This window comes from Oncorhynchus tshawytscha, linkage group LG16 (assembly GCF_018296145.1).
Source record: "Oncorhynchus tshawytscha isolate Ot180627B linkage group LG16, Otsh_v2.0, whole genome shotgun sequence".
NCBI lineage: Eukaryota > Metazoa > Chordata > Actinopteri > Salmoniformes > Salmonidae > Oncorhynchus > Oncorhynchus tshawytscha.
This window is the reverse complement of record NC_056444.1, coordinates 67,799,146-67,815,607: the sequence shown is the minus strand read 5'-3', so window position 1 is coordinate 67,815,607 and position 16,462 is coordinate 67,799,146. Positions and strand designations below refer to the sequence as shown.

The following is a 16,462-nucleotide window of genomic DNA, read 5'->3' as shown; positions in this document are numbered from 1 at the left end:
ACTGTGAATTCAAATGTAACTAATCTGTCAGATAAGACGTACGACACGGCTGTGAATCAGTAATGATGATGAACATCTCCGGACCTCCAATGACCTGGGTTTGGAATGTAACATCATCTGTCATGTGTAACTAGCGTGTAACAATTATCTTCTTCTTCTCTCTCTCTCTCTCTCTCTCTGTGTGTGTGTGTGTTTCTCTCTCAGGGTAACAGAATGGAGGAGCAGCGATACACCTTTCCTCCCCCACTCAAAGTACGCTCTCGCTGGGTCTCCTGACCTCTCTCTCTCACAATACACCCGTTGTGTCACTACTCCTCATATCTCTCTGTATTTGACTACTGACTGTCGAATTGTATTCACTCAGTGGGCACATACTGGGCACAAACTGGTTGAATCAACGTCGTTTCCACGTCAATTCAATTGAATTACGTTGAACCAACGTTGAATTGACGTCTGTGCCCAGTGGGTATGCTCGAATCCAGCAGCCCTCCCTACCAACTAATGTACAGACTAACAAGGTTAGAATAGAATTATTGTTACAGAGTAATATAAACATCCACCATGCAGCATGATTGTCTGTTTATGCGTTAAACAGACAGGCACTTTGGCTGGATTCCATGGTAATAAAAACATCACTTTAAATCAGTAGCATCAATTAAATCAGTTGTAGAGCACCACTGACTCTTACTGAGAAAGATGAATAATTGATGTGTCTGTATTGTTGTCTTTGCAGACTGAAGAGGACTACATTCCTTACCCCAGTGTCCATGAGGTACATACAGAGACTCAACTTCAATGCAGTCATTTCACCAGTAACATGGATGTTGGCAATTTGTGCTTCATGGTTGATATTTCAGTATTCATTGAAAATCACTGTCACATTTCTTGGGGGGAAAAATGACCCTCCAACCTCTTGTGTCTTCTACTCTGTGTTGTGAACCAGGTGTTGGGGAGAAAGAGTGGGTTCCCACTGATTCTACTGCCTCAGTTTGGGGGTTACTGGATCGAGGGCAACAACCATGAGCTTGGTGACATTGCTGAGCCAGACCAGATCCAGCCTCTGTCCCCAACCACACACAAGCTGGAGAGTAACTCCACCGCCAAGATGTACAGGAAGCACTTTCTGGGCAAGGTGAGGCTGAACACTGGGACTGTTGTGTTGGAGTTTGGCTGAGTGGTTATACTGCAGGAGACCGGGGTTCGATTCCCGGTTCATCCTTTTTGCAGTTTGTCTCCTCTTCTCCTTCCATCACATATTTTTCCAACTGCCTTTAAAACACAAGACAAAACAAACACTGTCTGTAGAATAATGAGGCTACATGTGTATGAAACATTTGTTAAGCACCTTCTATTCATACAACATATTGCAGCCCAAAGGGCATACAACTAGTATGAAGACACCATAACTCTCATAGATTCCTATTCATTATGGTAATGAAAGTGAATGAGTGTTAGAACAATCCCAGCTGGGTAACCTAATAAGAGCTACTCTACGTGTCGGGTGGCACTTCAGAGACGGGTGGTAATGAAGAGGCATTAGGCTTTGCCACATGTTTCACACCAGTCAGAGTAATATGAACTAATCTAATGTGCCCATAGAGGAGAGCAGAGACCTGAATGGAATGGCAACAGTTGGCTAGCACATACAGTTGAGACATAGTTCATTAACTCATTGAAATGTGTTTGGGTTGGTGTGTGTGTGTGTGTATGAAAGACAGAAAATGTATCCTTCAGCTAAACTCTGTCCTTGTGCTGTGTCCCCAGGAGCACTTGAATTACTACTCAGTGGACGGAACTCTGGGACATCTGGTGTTGTCCATGAAGTATGACGAGATCGGAGACCAGGAAGACCTCCGCCTCATGCTCAGGTTAAACACCCGTAGCCTCCTCCATCACATCCTTCTCTCTGCTGGCTCTCATCTCTCTCTCCGTTCTCATCCCTTTCCCTTCCTCCTCTTTCATCCCCCGTTCTCCTTTATCTGTATGCTGTGGATACATACAGTACATACAGTACTAAACTGTAAACATACTGGTATTGTTCACATCATTCTGTGTCTGTGCAACTGAGTAAATGCAAAATGCGCAGTTGTAACTGTTGTAATCAATGGAAAGTTGCTAAAAACAAGATTTTCCATTCACTTCCAGTGTTTATGAATCATTCCCTATTGTGGTGATAATCCCATCCTCATAGGAGTCATAAAGCCAGTGAGAGTGTAAACAGCACACTGTCATTTCTGCATGATGTGACAGATTTAGGCAGTGTGTGGGTGGAGGGTAGAGGGATGCGGATGTAGGGACTAGGGCCAGGGCTGGGTTAGTTACAGTGGGTAGATGATCCATTCCAGATGCCCAGCCCATGTGACAGACTGACAGCTTTTAAGAAGCATAACTATGATCATGATGAGAACATGTTGTTGTGGTTGTCTAAACTACCAGGACCAAACTGGAGACATACCATGATGTTATCCCCATATCCTGTCTCACAGAGTTCCCTAACGTGGTGCAGATGGCCAAGGTGAGATCATGGTTAGGGATGAATATCAACACGTACTGTTTGTGGAAAAGATGTTGAAAAGTGTCATAATTGTACCGTGATTACATCAATTTGATCTCAGCGCAGTTATTTCTATGTTTTTATTTTTGACCCTTAGCTTGTCTGTGAAGAGGTGAATGTGGATCGTTTTTACCCTGTCCTCTACCCAAAAGTAAGCATTAGGTTTTGAAGTGTTCTCAGATATTTAACCACAGAAATATGTTTTTTACATGGATAATACAAATGTTGTACTCCTGACTATTCGTTCAAATTGTGATCTCTAAACAGGCTTCAAGACTCATTGTCAATTTTGATGAACACATTATAAGCAACAACTTCAAGTTCGGAGTCATCTACCAGAAATTTGGACAGGTGAGCCTTGGAGATACATTAAGATCAGTTAAAACGATTGGGAATCAAATCATCATCATCATCATCATAATGCCAAACTCTTCAATCCCACACAGACTCCCACATTGAACAACAAAAAAGATGAATAAATGAACGAGCACTTGACTTTTCCTACCAGCACTGACTCAGCTGATAGCTACTTTAATGAGGAAAAATGTACTTACTATGACTGTGATATGTGGTTGTCCCACCTAACCATCTTAAGATCTGTCGATCTGGAGCATCAGATAAATGACTAGAATGGAAAAGTTAATGTACTGAATAAGAGCTGACCTGAGTGCATTAACACGAGTACCATCTCTTGCAAATCTCATAAGAAAATGCACAATATGCTTATCCTCCTCCCCATCACATTAATAGTCTCTCTAAGCCTAAGCCAACCATATGTTTCTCTTCAATATTCCTTCTCATTACAATAACAACCATATTGTTTATGGCACTGAGCCAGAGAAGCTGGAGAAGCCTCAGCATAGCTAGCCTCAGTAGAGAGTCATTGTATCCTCTGATGGAGCCTAGGGGGTGGAGCTCCACATCCTTGATCTTTAAACTCTAAAGGAAAGGGCCACACTCTGCAGAGGCTCGACCTCACAGGGGCTCCAGGGGCTCCAGGGGCCTCAAGAACCCTCTCCTCTTCTTTTCAGCACCCAGAGAGACATTAACATACAGGAGAGACACTGAGGACTGGATACACACACTCGCACACACACACAAACACACACAGACACACACAAAGAGAGGTTTTATGTGATCAAAGTGTTATTGTTCCTCGCTCATTATTATAGTTCACTCATTATTATTATTATTATTATTATTATAGTTATTATAGTTCTATTCTATTCACAATATAGTGTAAATCTTAAGTATGTTATCATGAGAGCTTCATATACAATAAGTTGTATAATCCTCATAGTGCTTTGGTCAGTGGTATTGTTTTCTGTTTCTGACTGCTGTTAGCCTCTATAAACTCCTGGTTTGCAGACATCAGAAGAAGAGCTGTTTGGGAACAGTGTTGAGAGTCCTGCCTTTGTTGAATTCCTAGAGTTTCTGGGGGAGAAGGTCGAGCTGAATGACTTCAAAGGGTAAGAACTTCACCACAACTTTCTAATAAACACTACCGTTCAGAAGTTTGGGGTCACTAAGAAATGTCCTTGTTTTTGAAAGAAAACCTAATAAAAGTTCCAGTAAAATAACATCAAATTGATCAGAAATACAGTGTAGACATTCTTAATGTTGCAAATGACTATTGTAGCTTGAAATGGCAGATTTTTAATGGAATATCTACATAGGCGTACAGAGGCCCATTATCAGCAACCATCACTCCTGTGTTTCAATGACACGTTGTGTTATCTAATCCAAGTTTATCATTTTAAAAGGCTAATTGATCATTAGAAAACCCTTTTGCAATTATGTTAGCACAGCTGAAAACAGTTGTGATGATTGAAGAAGCAATAAAACTGTCCTTCTTTAGACTAGTTGAGTTCCTGGAGCATCAGCATTTGTGGGTTCGATTACAGGCTCGAATCGGCCAGAAACAAAGAAGTTTCTTCTGAAACTCACCAGCCTATTCTTGTTCTGAGAAACGAAGGCTATTCCATGCGAGAACTTGACAAGAAACTGAAGATCTCGTACAACGCTGTGTACTACTTCCTTCACACAACAGCGCAAACTGGCTCTAACCAGAATAGAAAGAGGAGTGGGAGGCTCCGGTGCACAACTGAGCAGGAGGACAAGTACATTAGAGTGTCTAGTTTGAGAAACAGATGCCTCACAGGTCCTCAACTGGCAGCTTCATTAAATAGTACCCGCAAAACACCAGTCTCAAAAATATTAAGATGGGCAAAAGAACACAGACACTGGACAGAGGAAATCTGCCTAGAAGGCCAGCATCCCAGAGTTGCCTGTACTATTTAATGAAGCTGCCAGTTGAGGACTTGTGAGGCGTCTGTTTCTCAAATGTAAAAATTAAAAATCAGCTGTTTCCAGCTACAATAGTCATTTACAACATTAACAATGTCTACACTGTATTTTTGATCAATTTGTTGTTATTTTAATGGACAAAAACATTGCTTTTCTTTCAAAAACAAGAACATTTCTAAGTGACCCCAAACTTTTGAACTGTAGTGTACATTCAATAACAACAACCCCAATTGTGCAATCGATTGTGTCTTGAACAGTGTGTTGGAGATTGGACCATTCAGTGAAACCCTCTATCTATCTGACTAGGTTTCGTGGTGGGTTGGATGTGACCCACGGGCAGACAGGATCTGAATCCGTCTACCACAACTACCGCAACAAGGAGGTCATGTTTCATGTGTCCACCAAGCTGCCTTACACTGAGGGGGACACACAACAGGTACTATTACAAACCCCTCTGATCTCCTCCTACTGATGCAGACTGTCATCATGTTTATTCTGTTATGGATCATGTTTTAAATGAGTAGAACATTGTGTACTGGTATGACATGAGTATTGGTATCCATATGATCTGTTATGATTGGGAACATTCTGGAAGCATCCATAAAGCTTATGTATATTGTATGTTTTCTTTAGAAACAGTATCTTTCTCTTTCAGTGCAGTCTTCAGTGGAGCACTACTGTATAATGTCTTACAGTGTAAACTTCCTCAGTCTTCACTCATCAGGGAAACTGTCCCAACACAAACACAGACAGACACCTTATCAGAAGAATGTCTTAAGCCTATCTAGACGAACACACACCATAAGTTATCAGGACGAACACACAATGTGTAATCAGAGCCCACAGCTGCAGTGGGAGCAGCTGATTGGTTTCCCTGAGAGTTAAGTCAATCAGAGCTGTTGTCCAGGTTGATATGGTGTAGCAGCAACCCTCCAACTGGTGTTGGTTTACCCTGGCTCATCTGTGGACAGACAGAAATCTGCCAAGACAAACAGGGAGAGAGAGGGGGAGAGACAAAGGACTCCCCAGAGTGGTAGAGAAAGGCATTTGCAACATTCAGTAGTTTGAAAGTTAATAAAAAACTCGTATTACTCCTACTCAGGCAATACATGACAGACAAATTCATTACTGTTCTTGAAAGCATTTCCATGTGACATGAATGTTCAATAGAGCTTTGCTTTACGTGCTGTCCTGTGTTGCAGTTGCAGAGGAAGAGGCACATAGGGAATGACATTGTGGCCATAGTGTTCCAGGAGGAGAGCACTCCGTTCGTACCAGATATGATCGCCTCCAACTTCCTCCATTCCTACGTAGTGGTGCAGGTGGAGAACGCCTGCACTGGAGATGTACTGTACAAGGTGCTAAAGCACTCCTTGATCTTCACTAAACTAGCCAACCAACATCATACCAAACATACAATACTGTGACCATTGATCATTCATGGCCAGTTTGATTGTCATCTGTTAGGTGTCAGTGACGGCGAGAAATGACGTACCTTTCTTTGGACCACCCCTGCCAGACCCGGCTGTCTTTAGAAAAGTAAGTTGGCACAACTACAATCCCAACTCCTTAAAACACCGGTCAGCTAGTGTTTTCTCTCTCCTCCTTCTTTTGTGTCACTCAGTCCAGTTCTCTTTTATCCCAGGGTCCAGAATTCCAGGAGTTCCTCTTCACGAAGCTCATCAATGCTGAGTATGCCTGCTATAAAGCTGAGAAATTTGCCAAACTGAAGGTGAGTTATTCAAAGGATCTCTGTCATTGTTTTCAGGAGCCAAGTAAGGGACACAGGCCAGCATCCTTGGTAGACAGTGTTGCCAGCCTATCATTACATATTAACTGTCACCTGTTTGTGTTATCAGGAGCGTACACGGTCAGCCTTACTGGAGACATTGTATGAGGACTTGCACATCAACAGCCAGGCCATGATGGGTCTGGGAAGAGACGAGGACAAGATGGAGAACGGGTCCGGAGGAGGAGGGGGCTTCTTTGAAACCTTTAAGGTAACCCAGCACGGCTGGGAAAAGGCTTGGGGCAATACGCTTAGTATGCACTGACTAATGTGTTTTTACATATGATCACTTGTTCCTGAATATGTAACAGTACTAAACGGAACACCCTCATAAAACTATTTGTAATTCATTTGAATTATGAAACTAAAACAGAGGATCATTTCCATCTTATAGTGACACAGTTCTTTTTTCAAGCATTTCGCTACACTCGCATTAACATCTGCTAACCATGTGTATGTGACAAATAAAATTTGATTTGATTTATATGCCACTATTTCTCTGTTGTTCCCCTTGGTTGTACAGGTTGTTGTCTGTCTGGGGGGTTCCAAGAATGTCCTTATCTATAATACAGGACACTGGCATCAACTGCTTGATCAGTCACCATTAGTCTGTCTGGGGAACATCCTTGTCTCTGTGCTCTGCTGCTCTGTCAAATGGCACACCAGCTTCTCAATGTCAAGCTTTATGTGGTGTTGTGTTCTGTCTGCAGCATGCTACCATGTGTTTGTGACATACATTTGACATACATTTCCTTCTCTGTTTCACCCTTCCAGAGTGAGGAGAGCGATGCTCCCTCTCCCTTCCCTGAGAAATCCTTGATAGAGCCCAGCCCCCTCACATGCGTGCCTAACTCAACTCACTAACTTCTAAAGCATGAAACACACAGAGAATCTCACTGCTGATAGGCACTTATCACAGTGGAAGGCTGTTCCTTCTCTTGCTAGAACAAAAGCGGTACCTACTGCGTGCCGACATGGTAGTGACGAACCTACCGCTTCTACTTGTGAAATCGCAATGTAGAATCAGTGGCCAACAACTTCGCTTTGAGCCAATCAGAGAGCACGAACTCCAACATGCGGGAGCCAACAAACAAAAATTAAAACGAGGGCCTTTTCTCTGTACATCCCCGGATGAGCCAGTCATACTTCATAGCAATGTAGGCTATGGGATGGTAGTTAGCTAAGCACACAACACTAAATACTTCCTCCAAGCTAGCTAACCAGTAGCTAGTATTGACATTATATTTAAGTCACAGTCGATTAGCTAGTTTCCATGAGCTATGTTGCTAGCTTTGTATCTAGCTTTGGCCATCTGGCTAGCATCAACAAGGACTTTCTATAAAAATAGAAACATTAGCGCAGATAGCTTGGAATCTAGACCATAAGTATTACACACGGATATGCATTGGCAAAAAATGCTACTGCCACCTTCTGGTTCGGCTGTGTAAACAAGAGAGATTGACTGCCAACACTGTTCAAAGGTGCTAAATACTGTCGGCAGGCAAACATTTGACAATCCTACCGGTGTGTCTGAGCTTTAGCACAATAGTCTTGCACATGATTCGACTTGGACACTCACACAGCTAGAATTACTAGACTGTCACTACCCTTGCCTTTATATTAATAGTGGATGAGCTGAGTCATCTCTTTGGATCAAATGTGTTTTTAACATTGAATGCAATTTAATATTGTTTTCATGATAAAAATTCCATGCATATGCATTGCATCAGAATGGGTCCCTGCACTGTATGCTCTGTGTACATGCCAGCTCCTGCTCCTGCTTTATGTTTGCTTTGTGATGTTTATATCAAGAACAAGCTTGTTAGTTATAAGAGTTCAAGGGGACTGCGTAGTGCGTACGTGGCGAGAATGTTTTTGCCATTTGTCAGACAGATGGAATGATATGTCTGACACTCCAGTGGCAGTAGAGTTGCCCTTCTAAGTGATACAAGTGTGGCTCATGACTGTTTGAATGTTTCCTGTATGTTTGGGATGTATTATACCACTAAGATTCTTGATGAAACTTATGATATAAATTTATATCAAATCTGAGAGGAACCGAATTTGGGAAGTCACAAGATCTTTCTCTATTAAGTCATCCCCTTTGTCTAAGATGCCACATGCATAGAAAAGACTCAAAGAAAACATATTGATGAAGCATGAAACAAATAACAAGTGCTTTGAAAAGTATTTGTAACTAACCTCTATCTGACTCTACTGGAGGCTTTCTTCTTGTTCGTGACCATGTCTGCTGCGCTCTCCAACGCTGTAACATATGTATGTGTACTTGTTTTCTACTCTTCCTCTTTCTTCTCCCTGACTCCATCATCCTCTTCTTTACAGGCCCAATTCTGTGGGCCATTTTTTCTCTCTGCTAAAGTGTGTCTCCCTATTTCACTGTCTGTGTCACACCCGTGGTGCCCAAAGTCTCACTCTCTGTCTATATTTTAAAACTGTGCTTTGATTTGTAAAGTTCAGATATAACACATGCTTTCATGTATTTTCTTTTATTAACAAACAGTAACTTGCAGCATGTAATTAATCTCATGGTGTTTCTCTCTCTCTCTCTCTCTCTCTGTATGACTCAGTCATTGCTTGTCCCAGGGAAAAGTCCCAGTAAACATGGACGTCGAGGCAGTGCCATAGGGATAGGAACAGTAGAAGAGGTTCATATCTAATTCTAACTACTCCCTCCTTCCTACTCTTCTTCTCTGTGTCTTATTTCTCAGCATGACTACACTGCATCCTGACAAACACTTTTCCTGTGGTTGGTCAGTGAACCACAACTTTAGGATTCCAGGGCAACCCCTCCAGAAATGCAAAAGGACGACTCGTATTATGAAATATGTGAATGTCTTAGCAGGAGATTGCATCTATACAGTATTATACACCTATTTTTAAAGCTATGGTATTACTGAGGCTTGTGAAATGACTTGCCTCACTCAACTGGTTGAACTACATAACACACGGTACACTAGCCTTTGATCCATATGACATCAGATATACTGTAGGTACAACACTAGCACAAATAACGTTTTGTATAAGTGCATAGAGACAAGTGGTCCGTTTAATGCCCTTAGCCGTCACTTAACTGGTCTTTTTTTTGCATATTTCCTTGTTTTGTTATTATATAGTATTGTGTGTTCACCCTCTGTAGTCTCCACAAGCATATCTCTCAACATGCAAATCTTGTTTAGCTAATTCTCCATTTGTTTAAAACTATGAATATTAATGGTTTAGAGAACATAGATTCTTCTCAAGCTCTTTGAAGCCCACATTAGACACAAGCTATTTTTCAAGTCCTTATTTTGAGAGCTTACAAAGGGAGATTGAGTGAACAAAGTATTCAGTCAGAAAGCACATTTTAGTGGTAAGCCCTGGAGCTCTACAACTCATCTTTCATCTCATGCTCTGCTCTCGCTAGCCAATCTGAGTGGAACTGGGGCTTGTTGCTAAGCCTCTAAGTGCATATTCTAATGTTTTCTTATCTCTGTTAGCCACAACTCCGAGGCATAAGAATGGTTACTCTGTACGTAGCCTGATAAAAATGATTCATTCTTATGCAAGATAGAACATCTTGTACTTTCCGCAGAGACGGTTAAATTGTCTCACGATTTACAGTGAATAATGATACAATACCTGGAAAGTCATGACATTTGTAAAATACAAGGGATGACATACTGTGTAATAACACCTAACGTACTAGAAACAAATGAACAGAGCATAACGATGCAATAACCACAGCATTAAAGACAGATACCATTTTCTTGGCTATTGATAGGCTGTTATTGTGAAAGATATGGTGTCATGGATGCTCACTGGTTGTTTTCTTCTTGTCCTGTCAGTCTCTGATCATCCCTGGGAAGAGTCCAACCAGGAAAAAGTCTGGTCCCTTTAGCTCCAGACGCAGCAGTGCCATCGGTATTGAGAATATCCAGGAAGTCCACCAGAAAATGTGAGTGTGACCTAGTCACATAGCAGGGACGGGTCAATGTTCATAGACATGAATATTGATGTTGATAGATGTTTGTATATGATGTTGATACAGTGGGTATCATAAGTATTCACATTTTGTTTCACATTTTGTTGCGTTAAGATGTGGGATTTAAATGAATTTAATTGTGATGTTTTTGGAACGGTCTATAATGTCAAAGTGGAAGAAAAATGCTATCATAACGTTTTTACATAATGTTTTTAATTTATGAAAAATAAAACACTAATACGTTGATTAGATAAGTATTTACCTCCCTGAGTCAGTCCATGTTAGAAACCCTTTCTTGGGTAAGTCTCTAAGAGCTTTGCACACCTGGATTGTGCAATATTTGGCCATTATTTTTTCACATATTCTTCAAGCTCTGTCAGGTGTTGGGGATCATGGATAGACAGCAATTTTCATGTCTTGCCATAGATTTTCAAGCAGATTTAAGTCAATGGCCACAGGATCATTCACTGTCTTGCTAAGCAACTCAAGTGTAGATTTAGCCTTGTGTTGTAGGCCATTGATTAAAGGTAAATTCCTCTACCCAGTGGTGTAAATCAGACTGAAGGACGTTTTGCTCTAGGATTTTGTCTGTGCTTAGCTCCATCCTGTTTTTTTTTAATTCTGAAAAACTACAGTCGTTGCTGATGTCAAGCATACCCATACCATGATGCAGCCACCACCATGCTTGAAAATAAGGAGGCAGTTTCTCAGAGATGTGTTGTGTTGGATTTGCCCCAAACATTTAGGCCAAAAAAGTATTCCTTTGTCGTGTTTTTTTGCAGGATTACTTTTGTGCCTTTTTATTCTGTATATTTCTTATTATTTTGACTACAATGTTGTTAATCCATCCTGTTTTCTCCTATCACAGCCATTGAACTGTTTTAAAATCACCAATGACCTCATGGTGACATCCCTGAGCAGTTTCCTTCCTGTCCTGCAGCTCAGTTCAGAAGGACAATTGTATCTTTGTTGTGTCTGGGTGGTTTAATACTTCATCCACAGCATAATTATTAACTTGACCATGCTAAAAGAGATATTCAATGTCTGATTTGTTATTGTTATCTATCTACCAATCACTGCCCTTCTTTGAGGCTTTTGAAAAGCTCCATGGTCTTTGTAGTTGAGTCTGTGCTTGAAATGTAATACTTGACTGAGGGACCTTACAGATGTTGTATGTATGGGGAACAGAGGAAGGGGTAGTCATTAAAAAATCATGTTTAGCCCAATTATTTCACACATTTCAGTCCATGTAACTTATGTTGAGCCAGATTTTACTCCTGATCTACATTTTAGTTATTATATTTTTATTAATTTGTTAAAATATGTATAATTTTTTTTCACTTTGACATTATGGAGTATCTGGTGTAGATCTAAATTAAATTTATTTAAATCCCACTTTGTCACGTAACAAAATTTGAAAAACTCCAAGGGGGTTAATGCTTATGATACCCATTATATGTTAGTTATAATATCCTGTGTTTCTGTCTGATGTCCTGATCCTATGCCTGTATCTATGTCCCTGTCCCTGTATCCATCTATCGCCCTGTCCCTGTATCCATCTATCGCCCTGTCCCTGTATCCATCTATCGCCCTGTTCCTGTATCCATCTATCGCCCTGTCTCTGTATCCATCTATCGCCCTGTCTCTGTATCCATCTATCGCCCTGTCTCTGTATCCACCTATCGCCCTGTCCCTGTATCCATCTATCGCCCTGTCCCTGTATCCATCTATCGCCCTGTCCCTGTATCCATCTATCGCCCTGTCCCTGTATCCATCTATCGCCCTGTCCCTGTATCCATCTATCGCCCTGTCCCTGTATCCATCTATCGCCCTGTCCCTGTATCCATCTATTGCCCTGTCTCTGTATCCATCTATCGCCCTGTCCCTGTATCCATCTATCGCTCTGTATCCATCTATCGCCCTGTCCCTGTATCCATCTATCGCCCTGTCCCTGTATCCATCTATCGCCCTGTCCCTGTATCCATCTATCCCCCTCTCCCTGTATCCATCTATCGCCCTGTCCCTATATCCATCTATCGCCCTGTCCACTCCCCACTCAGCAGCATCCACAGCGGTAGGGAGTGTTTACCTGGCACACAGAAGACTCCTGACAGTGACCATGCCTCTCAGGACCCCAAGTCTGAGAACTCCTCCAATCAAAGCTCACCAGAAGTGCTCATTACAAAGAACATGTGAGTAGATTACATTTTAACACAGCTACACAATGCATTCGGAAAGTATTCAGACCCACATTTTGTTACGTTACAGACTTATTCTAAAATGGATCAAATAAAATCCTCATCAATCTACACACAATACCACACAATGACAAAGCGAAAATGGGTTTTTAGACATTTTTGAAAAATGTATTCAAAATAAAAAACAGACATACCTTATTTAAATAAGTATTCAGACACTTTGCTTTGAGACTCAAAATTGAGCTCAGGTGCATCCTGTTTCCACTGATCATCCTTGAGATGTTTCTACAACTTGATTGGAGTCCACCTGCGGTAAATTAAATTGATTGGACATGATTTGAAAAAGCACACACCTGTCTATATAAGGTCCCACAGTTGACAGTGCATGTCAGAGCGAAAACCAAGCAATTGTCTGTAGAGCTCCGAGACAGGATTGTGTCGAGACACAAGTCTGGGGAAGTATACCAAAAATGTCTGCAGCGTTGAAGGTCTGCAGGAACACCTGCCTCCATCATTCTTAAATTGAAAAAGTTTAGAACCACCAAGACTCTTCCTAGAGCTGGCCGCCCGGCCAAACTGAGCAATCGGGGGAGAAAGGCCTTGGTCAGGGAGGTGACCAAGAACCCCATGGTCACTCTGACAGAGTTCCAGTGTTGCTCTGGGGAGATGGGAGAACCTTCCAGAATGACAATCATCTCTACAGCACTCCACCAATCAGGCCTTTATGGTAGAGTGGCCAGACGGAAGCCACTCCTCAGTAAAAGGCACATGACAGCCAACTTGGAGTTTGCCAAAATGCACCTAGGACTCTCAGACCACGAGAAACAAGATTTTCTGGTCTGATGAAACCAACATTGAACTCTTCTGCCTGAATGCCAAGCATCACGTCTGGAGGAAACCTGGCACCGTCCCTACTGTGAAGCATGGTGGTGGCAGCATCATGCTGTGGGGATGTTTTTCAGCGGCAAGGACTGGAAGAATTGTCAGGATTGAGAGAAAAATCAAATCAAATTGTATTAGCCACATGCGCCGAATACAGCAGGTGTAGACCTTACAGTGAAATGCTTACTTACGAGCCCCTAACAAACAATGCAGTTAAAAAATTATATATAAGTACGAATAATGCATAGATGATAACAACAGAGAGTAGCAGAGATGGCAAAAGAGGGGGGGGGGTGGCAATGCAAATAGTCTGAGTAGCCATTTGATTAGATGTTCAGGAGGCTTATGACTTGGGGGTAGAAGCTGTTTAGAAGCCTCTTGGACCTAGACGTGGTGCACGAATACTGCTTGCGGTGTGGTAGCAGAGAGAACAGTCTATGACTAGGGTGGCTGGAGTCTTTGACCATTTTTAGGGCCTTCCTCTGACACCGCCTGGTATAGAGGTTCTGGATGGCAGGAAGATTTGCACCAGTGATTTACTGGGCCATACGAACTACCCTCTGTAGTGCCTTGCGATCGGAGGCAGAGCAGTTGCCATACCAGGCAGTGATGCAACCAGTCAGGATGCTCTCCATGGTGCAGCTGTAGAACCCTTTGAGGATCTGAGGACCCATGCCAAATCTTTACAGTCTCCTGAAGGGGAATAGGTTTTGTCATGCCCTCTTCACAACTGTCTTGGTGTGCTTGGACCATTTAGTTTGTTGGTGATGTGGACAGCAAGGAACTTGAAGCTCTCAAACTGCTCCACTATAGCCCCGTCGATGAGAATGGGAGCATGCTCGGTCCTCTTTTTCTTATAGTCCACAATCATCTCCTTTGTATTGATCACGTTGAGGGAGAGGTTGTTGTCCTGGCAACTCACAGCCAGGTCTCTGGCCTCCCTATAGACTGTCTCGTCATTGTTGGTGATCAGGCCTACCACTTGGAGGTCATTGGAAAACTTAATGATAGTGTTGGAGTAGTGCCTGGCCGTGCAGTCATGAGAGAACAGGGAGTACAGGAGGGGACTGAGCACACACCCCTGAGTGGCCCCTGTGTTGAGGATCAGCGTGGCAGATGTGTTGTTACCTACCCTTACCACCTGGGGGCGGCCCGTCAGGAAGTCCAGGATCCAGTTGCAGAGGGAGGTGTTTAGTCCCAGGGTCCTTAGCTTATTGATGAGCTTTGAGGGCACAATGGTGTTGAATGCTGTGCTGTAGTCAATGAATAGCATTCTCACACAGGTGTTCCTTTTGTCCAGGTTTGAAAGGGCAGTGTGGAGTGCAATAGAGATTGCATCATCTGTGGATCTGTTAAGGCGATACGCAAATTGGAGTGGGTCTAGGGTTTCTGGGATAATGGTGTTAATGTGAGCCATGACCAGCATTTCAAAGCACTCTATGGCTACAGACGTGAGTGCTACAGGTCGGTAGTCATTTAGGCAGGATACCTTAGTGTTCTTGGGCACAGGGACTATGGTGGTCTGCTTAAAACATGTTGGTATTACAGACTTGGACAGGGAGAGGTTGAAAATGTCAGTGAAGACACTTGCCAGTTGGTCAGCGCATGCTCGCGGTACACGTCCTTGTAATCCGTCTGGCCCTGTGGCCTTGTGAATGTTGACCTGTTTAAAGGTCTTACTCACATCGGCTGCGGAGAGCGTGAACGCACATTCTTCTAGAACAGCTGGTGCTCTCATGCATGTTTCAGGGTTATTTGCCTCGAAGTGAGCATAGAAGTAGTTTAGGACGTCTGGTAGGCTCGTGTCACTGGGCAGCTCTCAGCTGTGCTTCCCTTTGTAGTCTGTAATGGTTTGCAAGCCCTGCCACATCTAATGAGCATCAGAGCCAGTGTAGTATGATTTGATCTTAGTCCTGTATTGATGCTTTGCCTGTTTGATGGTTTGTCAGAGGGCATATGGGGATTTCTTATAAGCTTCTTGGTTAGAGTCCCGCTCCTTGAATTCAGCAGCTTTAGCCTTTAGCTCAGTGTGGATGTTGTCTGTAATCCATGGCTTCTGGTTGGGGTAGGTACATACGGTTACTGTGGGGATGACGTCATCAATGCACTTATTGATGAAGCCAGTGACTGATGTGGTGTACTCCTCAATGATATCAGAGGAATCCCGGAACATATTCCAGTCTGTGCTAGCAAAACAGTCCTGTATCTTAGCATCTGCTTCATCTGACAACTTTTTTATTGATTGTGTCACTGGTGCTTCCTGCTTTAATTTTGGCTTGAGTGCGGTCTTAGTGCCAGCCTCAGTCTGTGGTGGTATATAGACAGCTACGAAAAATACAGATGAAAACTCTCTAGGTAGATAATGTTGTCTACAGCTTATCATGAGATACTCTACCTCAGGTGAGCAAAACCTCGAGACTTCCTTAGATATCGTGCACCAGCTGTTATTTACAAAGTACATGGTCCACCGCCCCTTGTCTTACCAAACGCCGTTGTTCTATCCTGCCGATACAGCGTATAACCAGCCAGCTGTATGTTGATAATGTTGATTAAAGAACATAGCAATGTACAGACCATGAGATCCTCGATGAAAACCTACACCAGAGCGCTGTGGAATTTCTGGGGGGGAAAAGTCAAGGGGTCTGAATACTTTCCGAATGCACTGTATAGGCCAATATTATCATTCATATTCAAATGTAAGCATCATATCAACATGAGTAGTGCACTATAAAGTTTAACATCACTAGGAC

General features: G+C 42.6%; 1 protein-coding gene across 10 annotated transcripts in view; it reads left to right on the top strand.

Annotated features, from left to right (window-relative positions):
* The window catches only part of LOC112216171 (rap1 GTPase-activating protein 1), a 103,169-nt gene that overhangs the window by 83,543 nt on the left and 3,164 nt on the right, over positions 1-16,462 (top strand). For 7 of the 10 annotated variants that reach the window (XM_024375958.1, XM_024375957.2, XM_042299520.1 and 4 more), the window contains 16 exons: positions 205-252; positions 734-772; positions 944-1,132; positions 1,765-1,868; positions 2,437-2,515; positions 2,652-2,705; positions 2,822-2,905; positions 3,923-4,023; positions 5,168-5,297; positions 6,064-6,219; positions 6,329-6,400; positions 6,507-6,593; positions 6,721-6,861; positions 9,239-9,316; positions 10,496-10,605; positions 12,693-12,824. In XM_024375958.1, coding sequence (XP_024231726.1) covers positions 205-252; positions 734-772; positions 944-1,132; positions 1,765-1,868; positions 2,437-2,515; positions 2,652-2,705; positions 2,822-2,905; positions 3,923-4,023; positions 5,168-5,297; positions 6,064-6,219; positions 6,329-6,400; positions 6,507-6,593; positions 6,721-6,861; positions 9,239-9,316; positions 10,496-10,605; positions 12,693-12,824 — 1,604 coding nt within the window. The remainder of the gene's footprint in view (positions 1-204; positions 253-733; positions 773-943; positions 1,133-1,764; positions 1,869-2,436; positions 2,516-2,651; positions 2,706-2,821; positions 2,906-3,922; positions 4,024-5,167; positions 5,298-6,063; positions 6,220-6,328; positions 6,401-6,506; positions 6,594-6,720; positions 6,862-9,238; positions 9,317-10,495; positions 10,606-12,692; positions 12,825-16,462) is intronic. The other 3 variants (XM_024375956.2, XM_024375960.2, XM_042299521.1) reach the window with 3 other exon arrangements.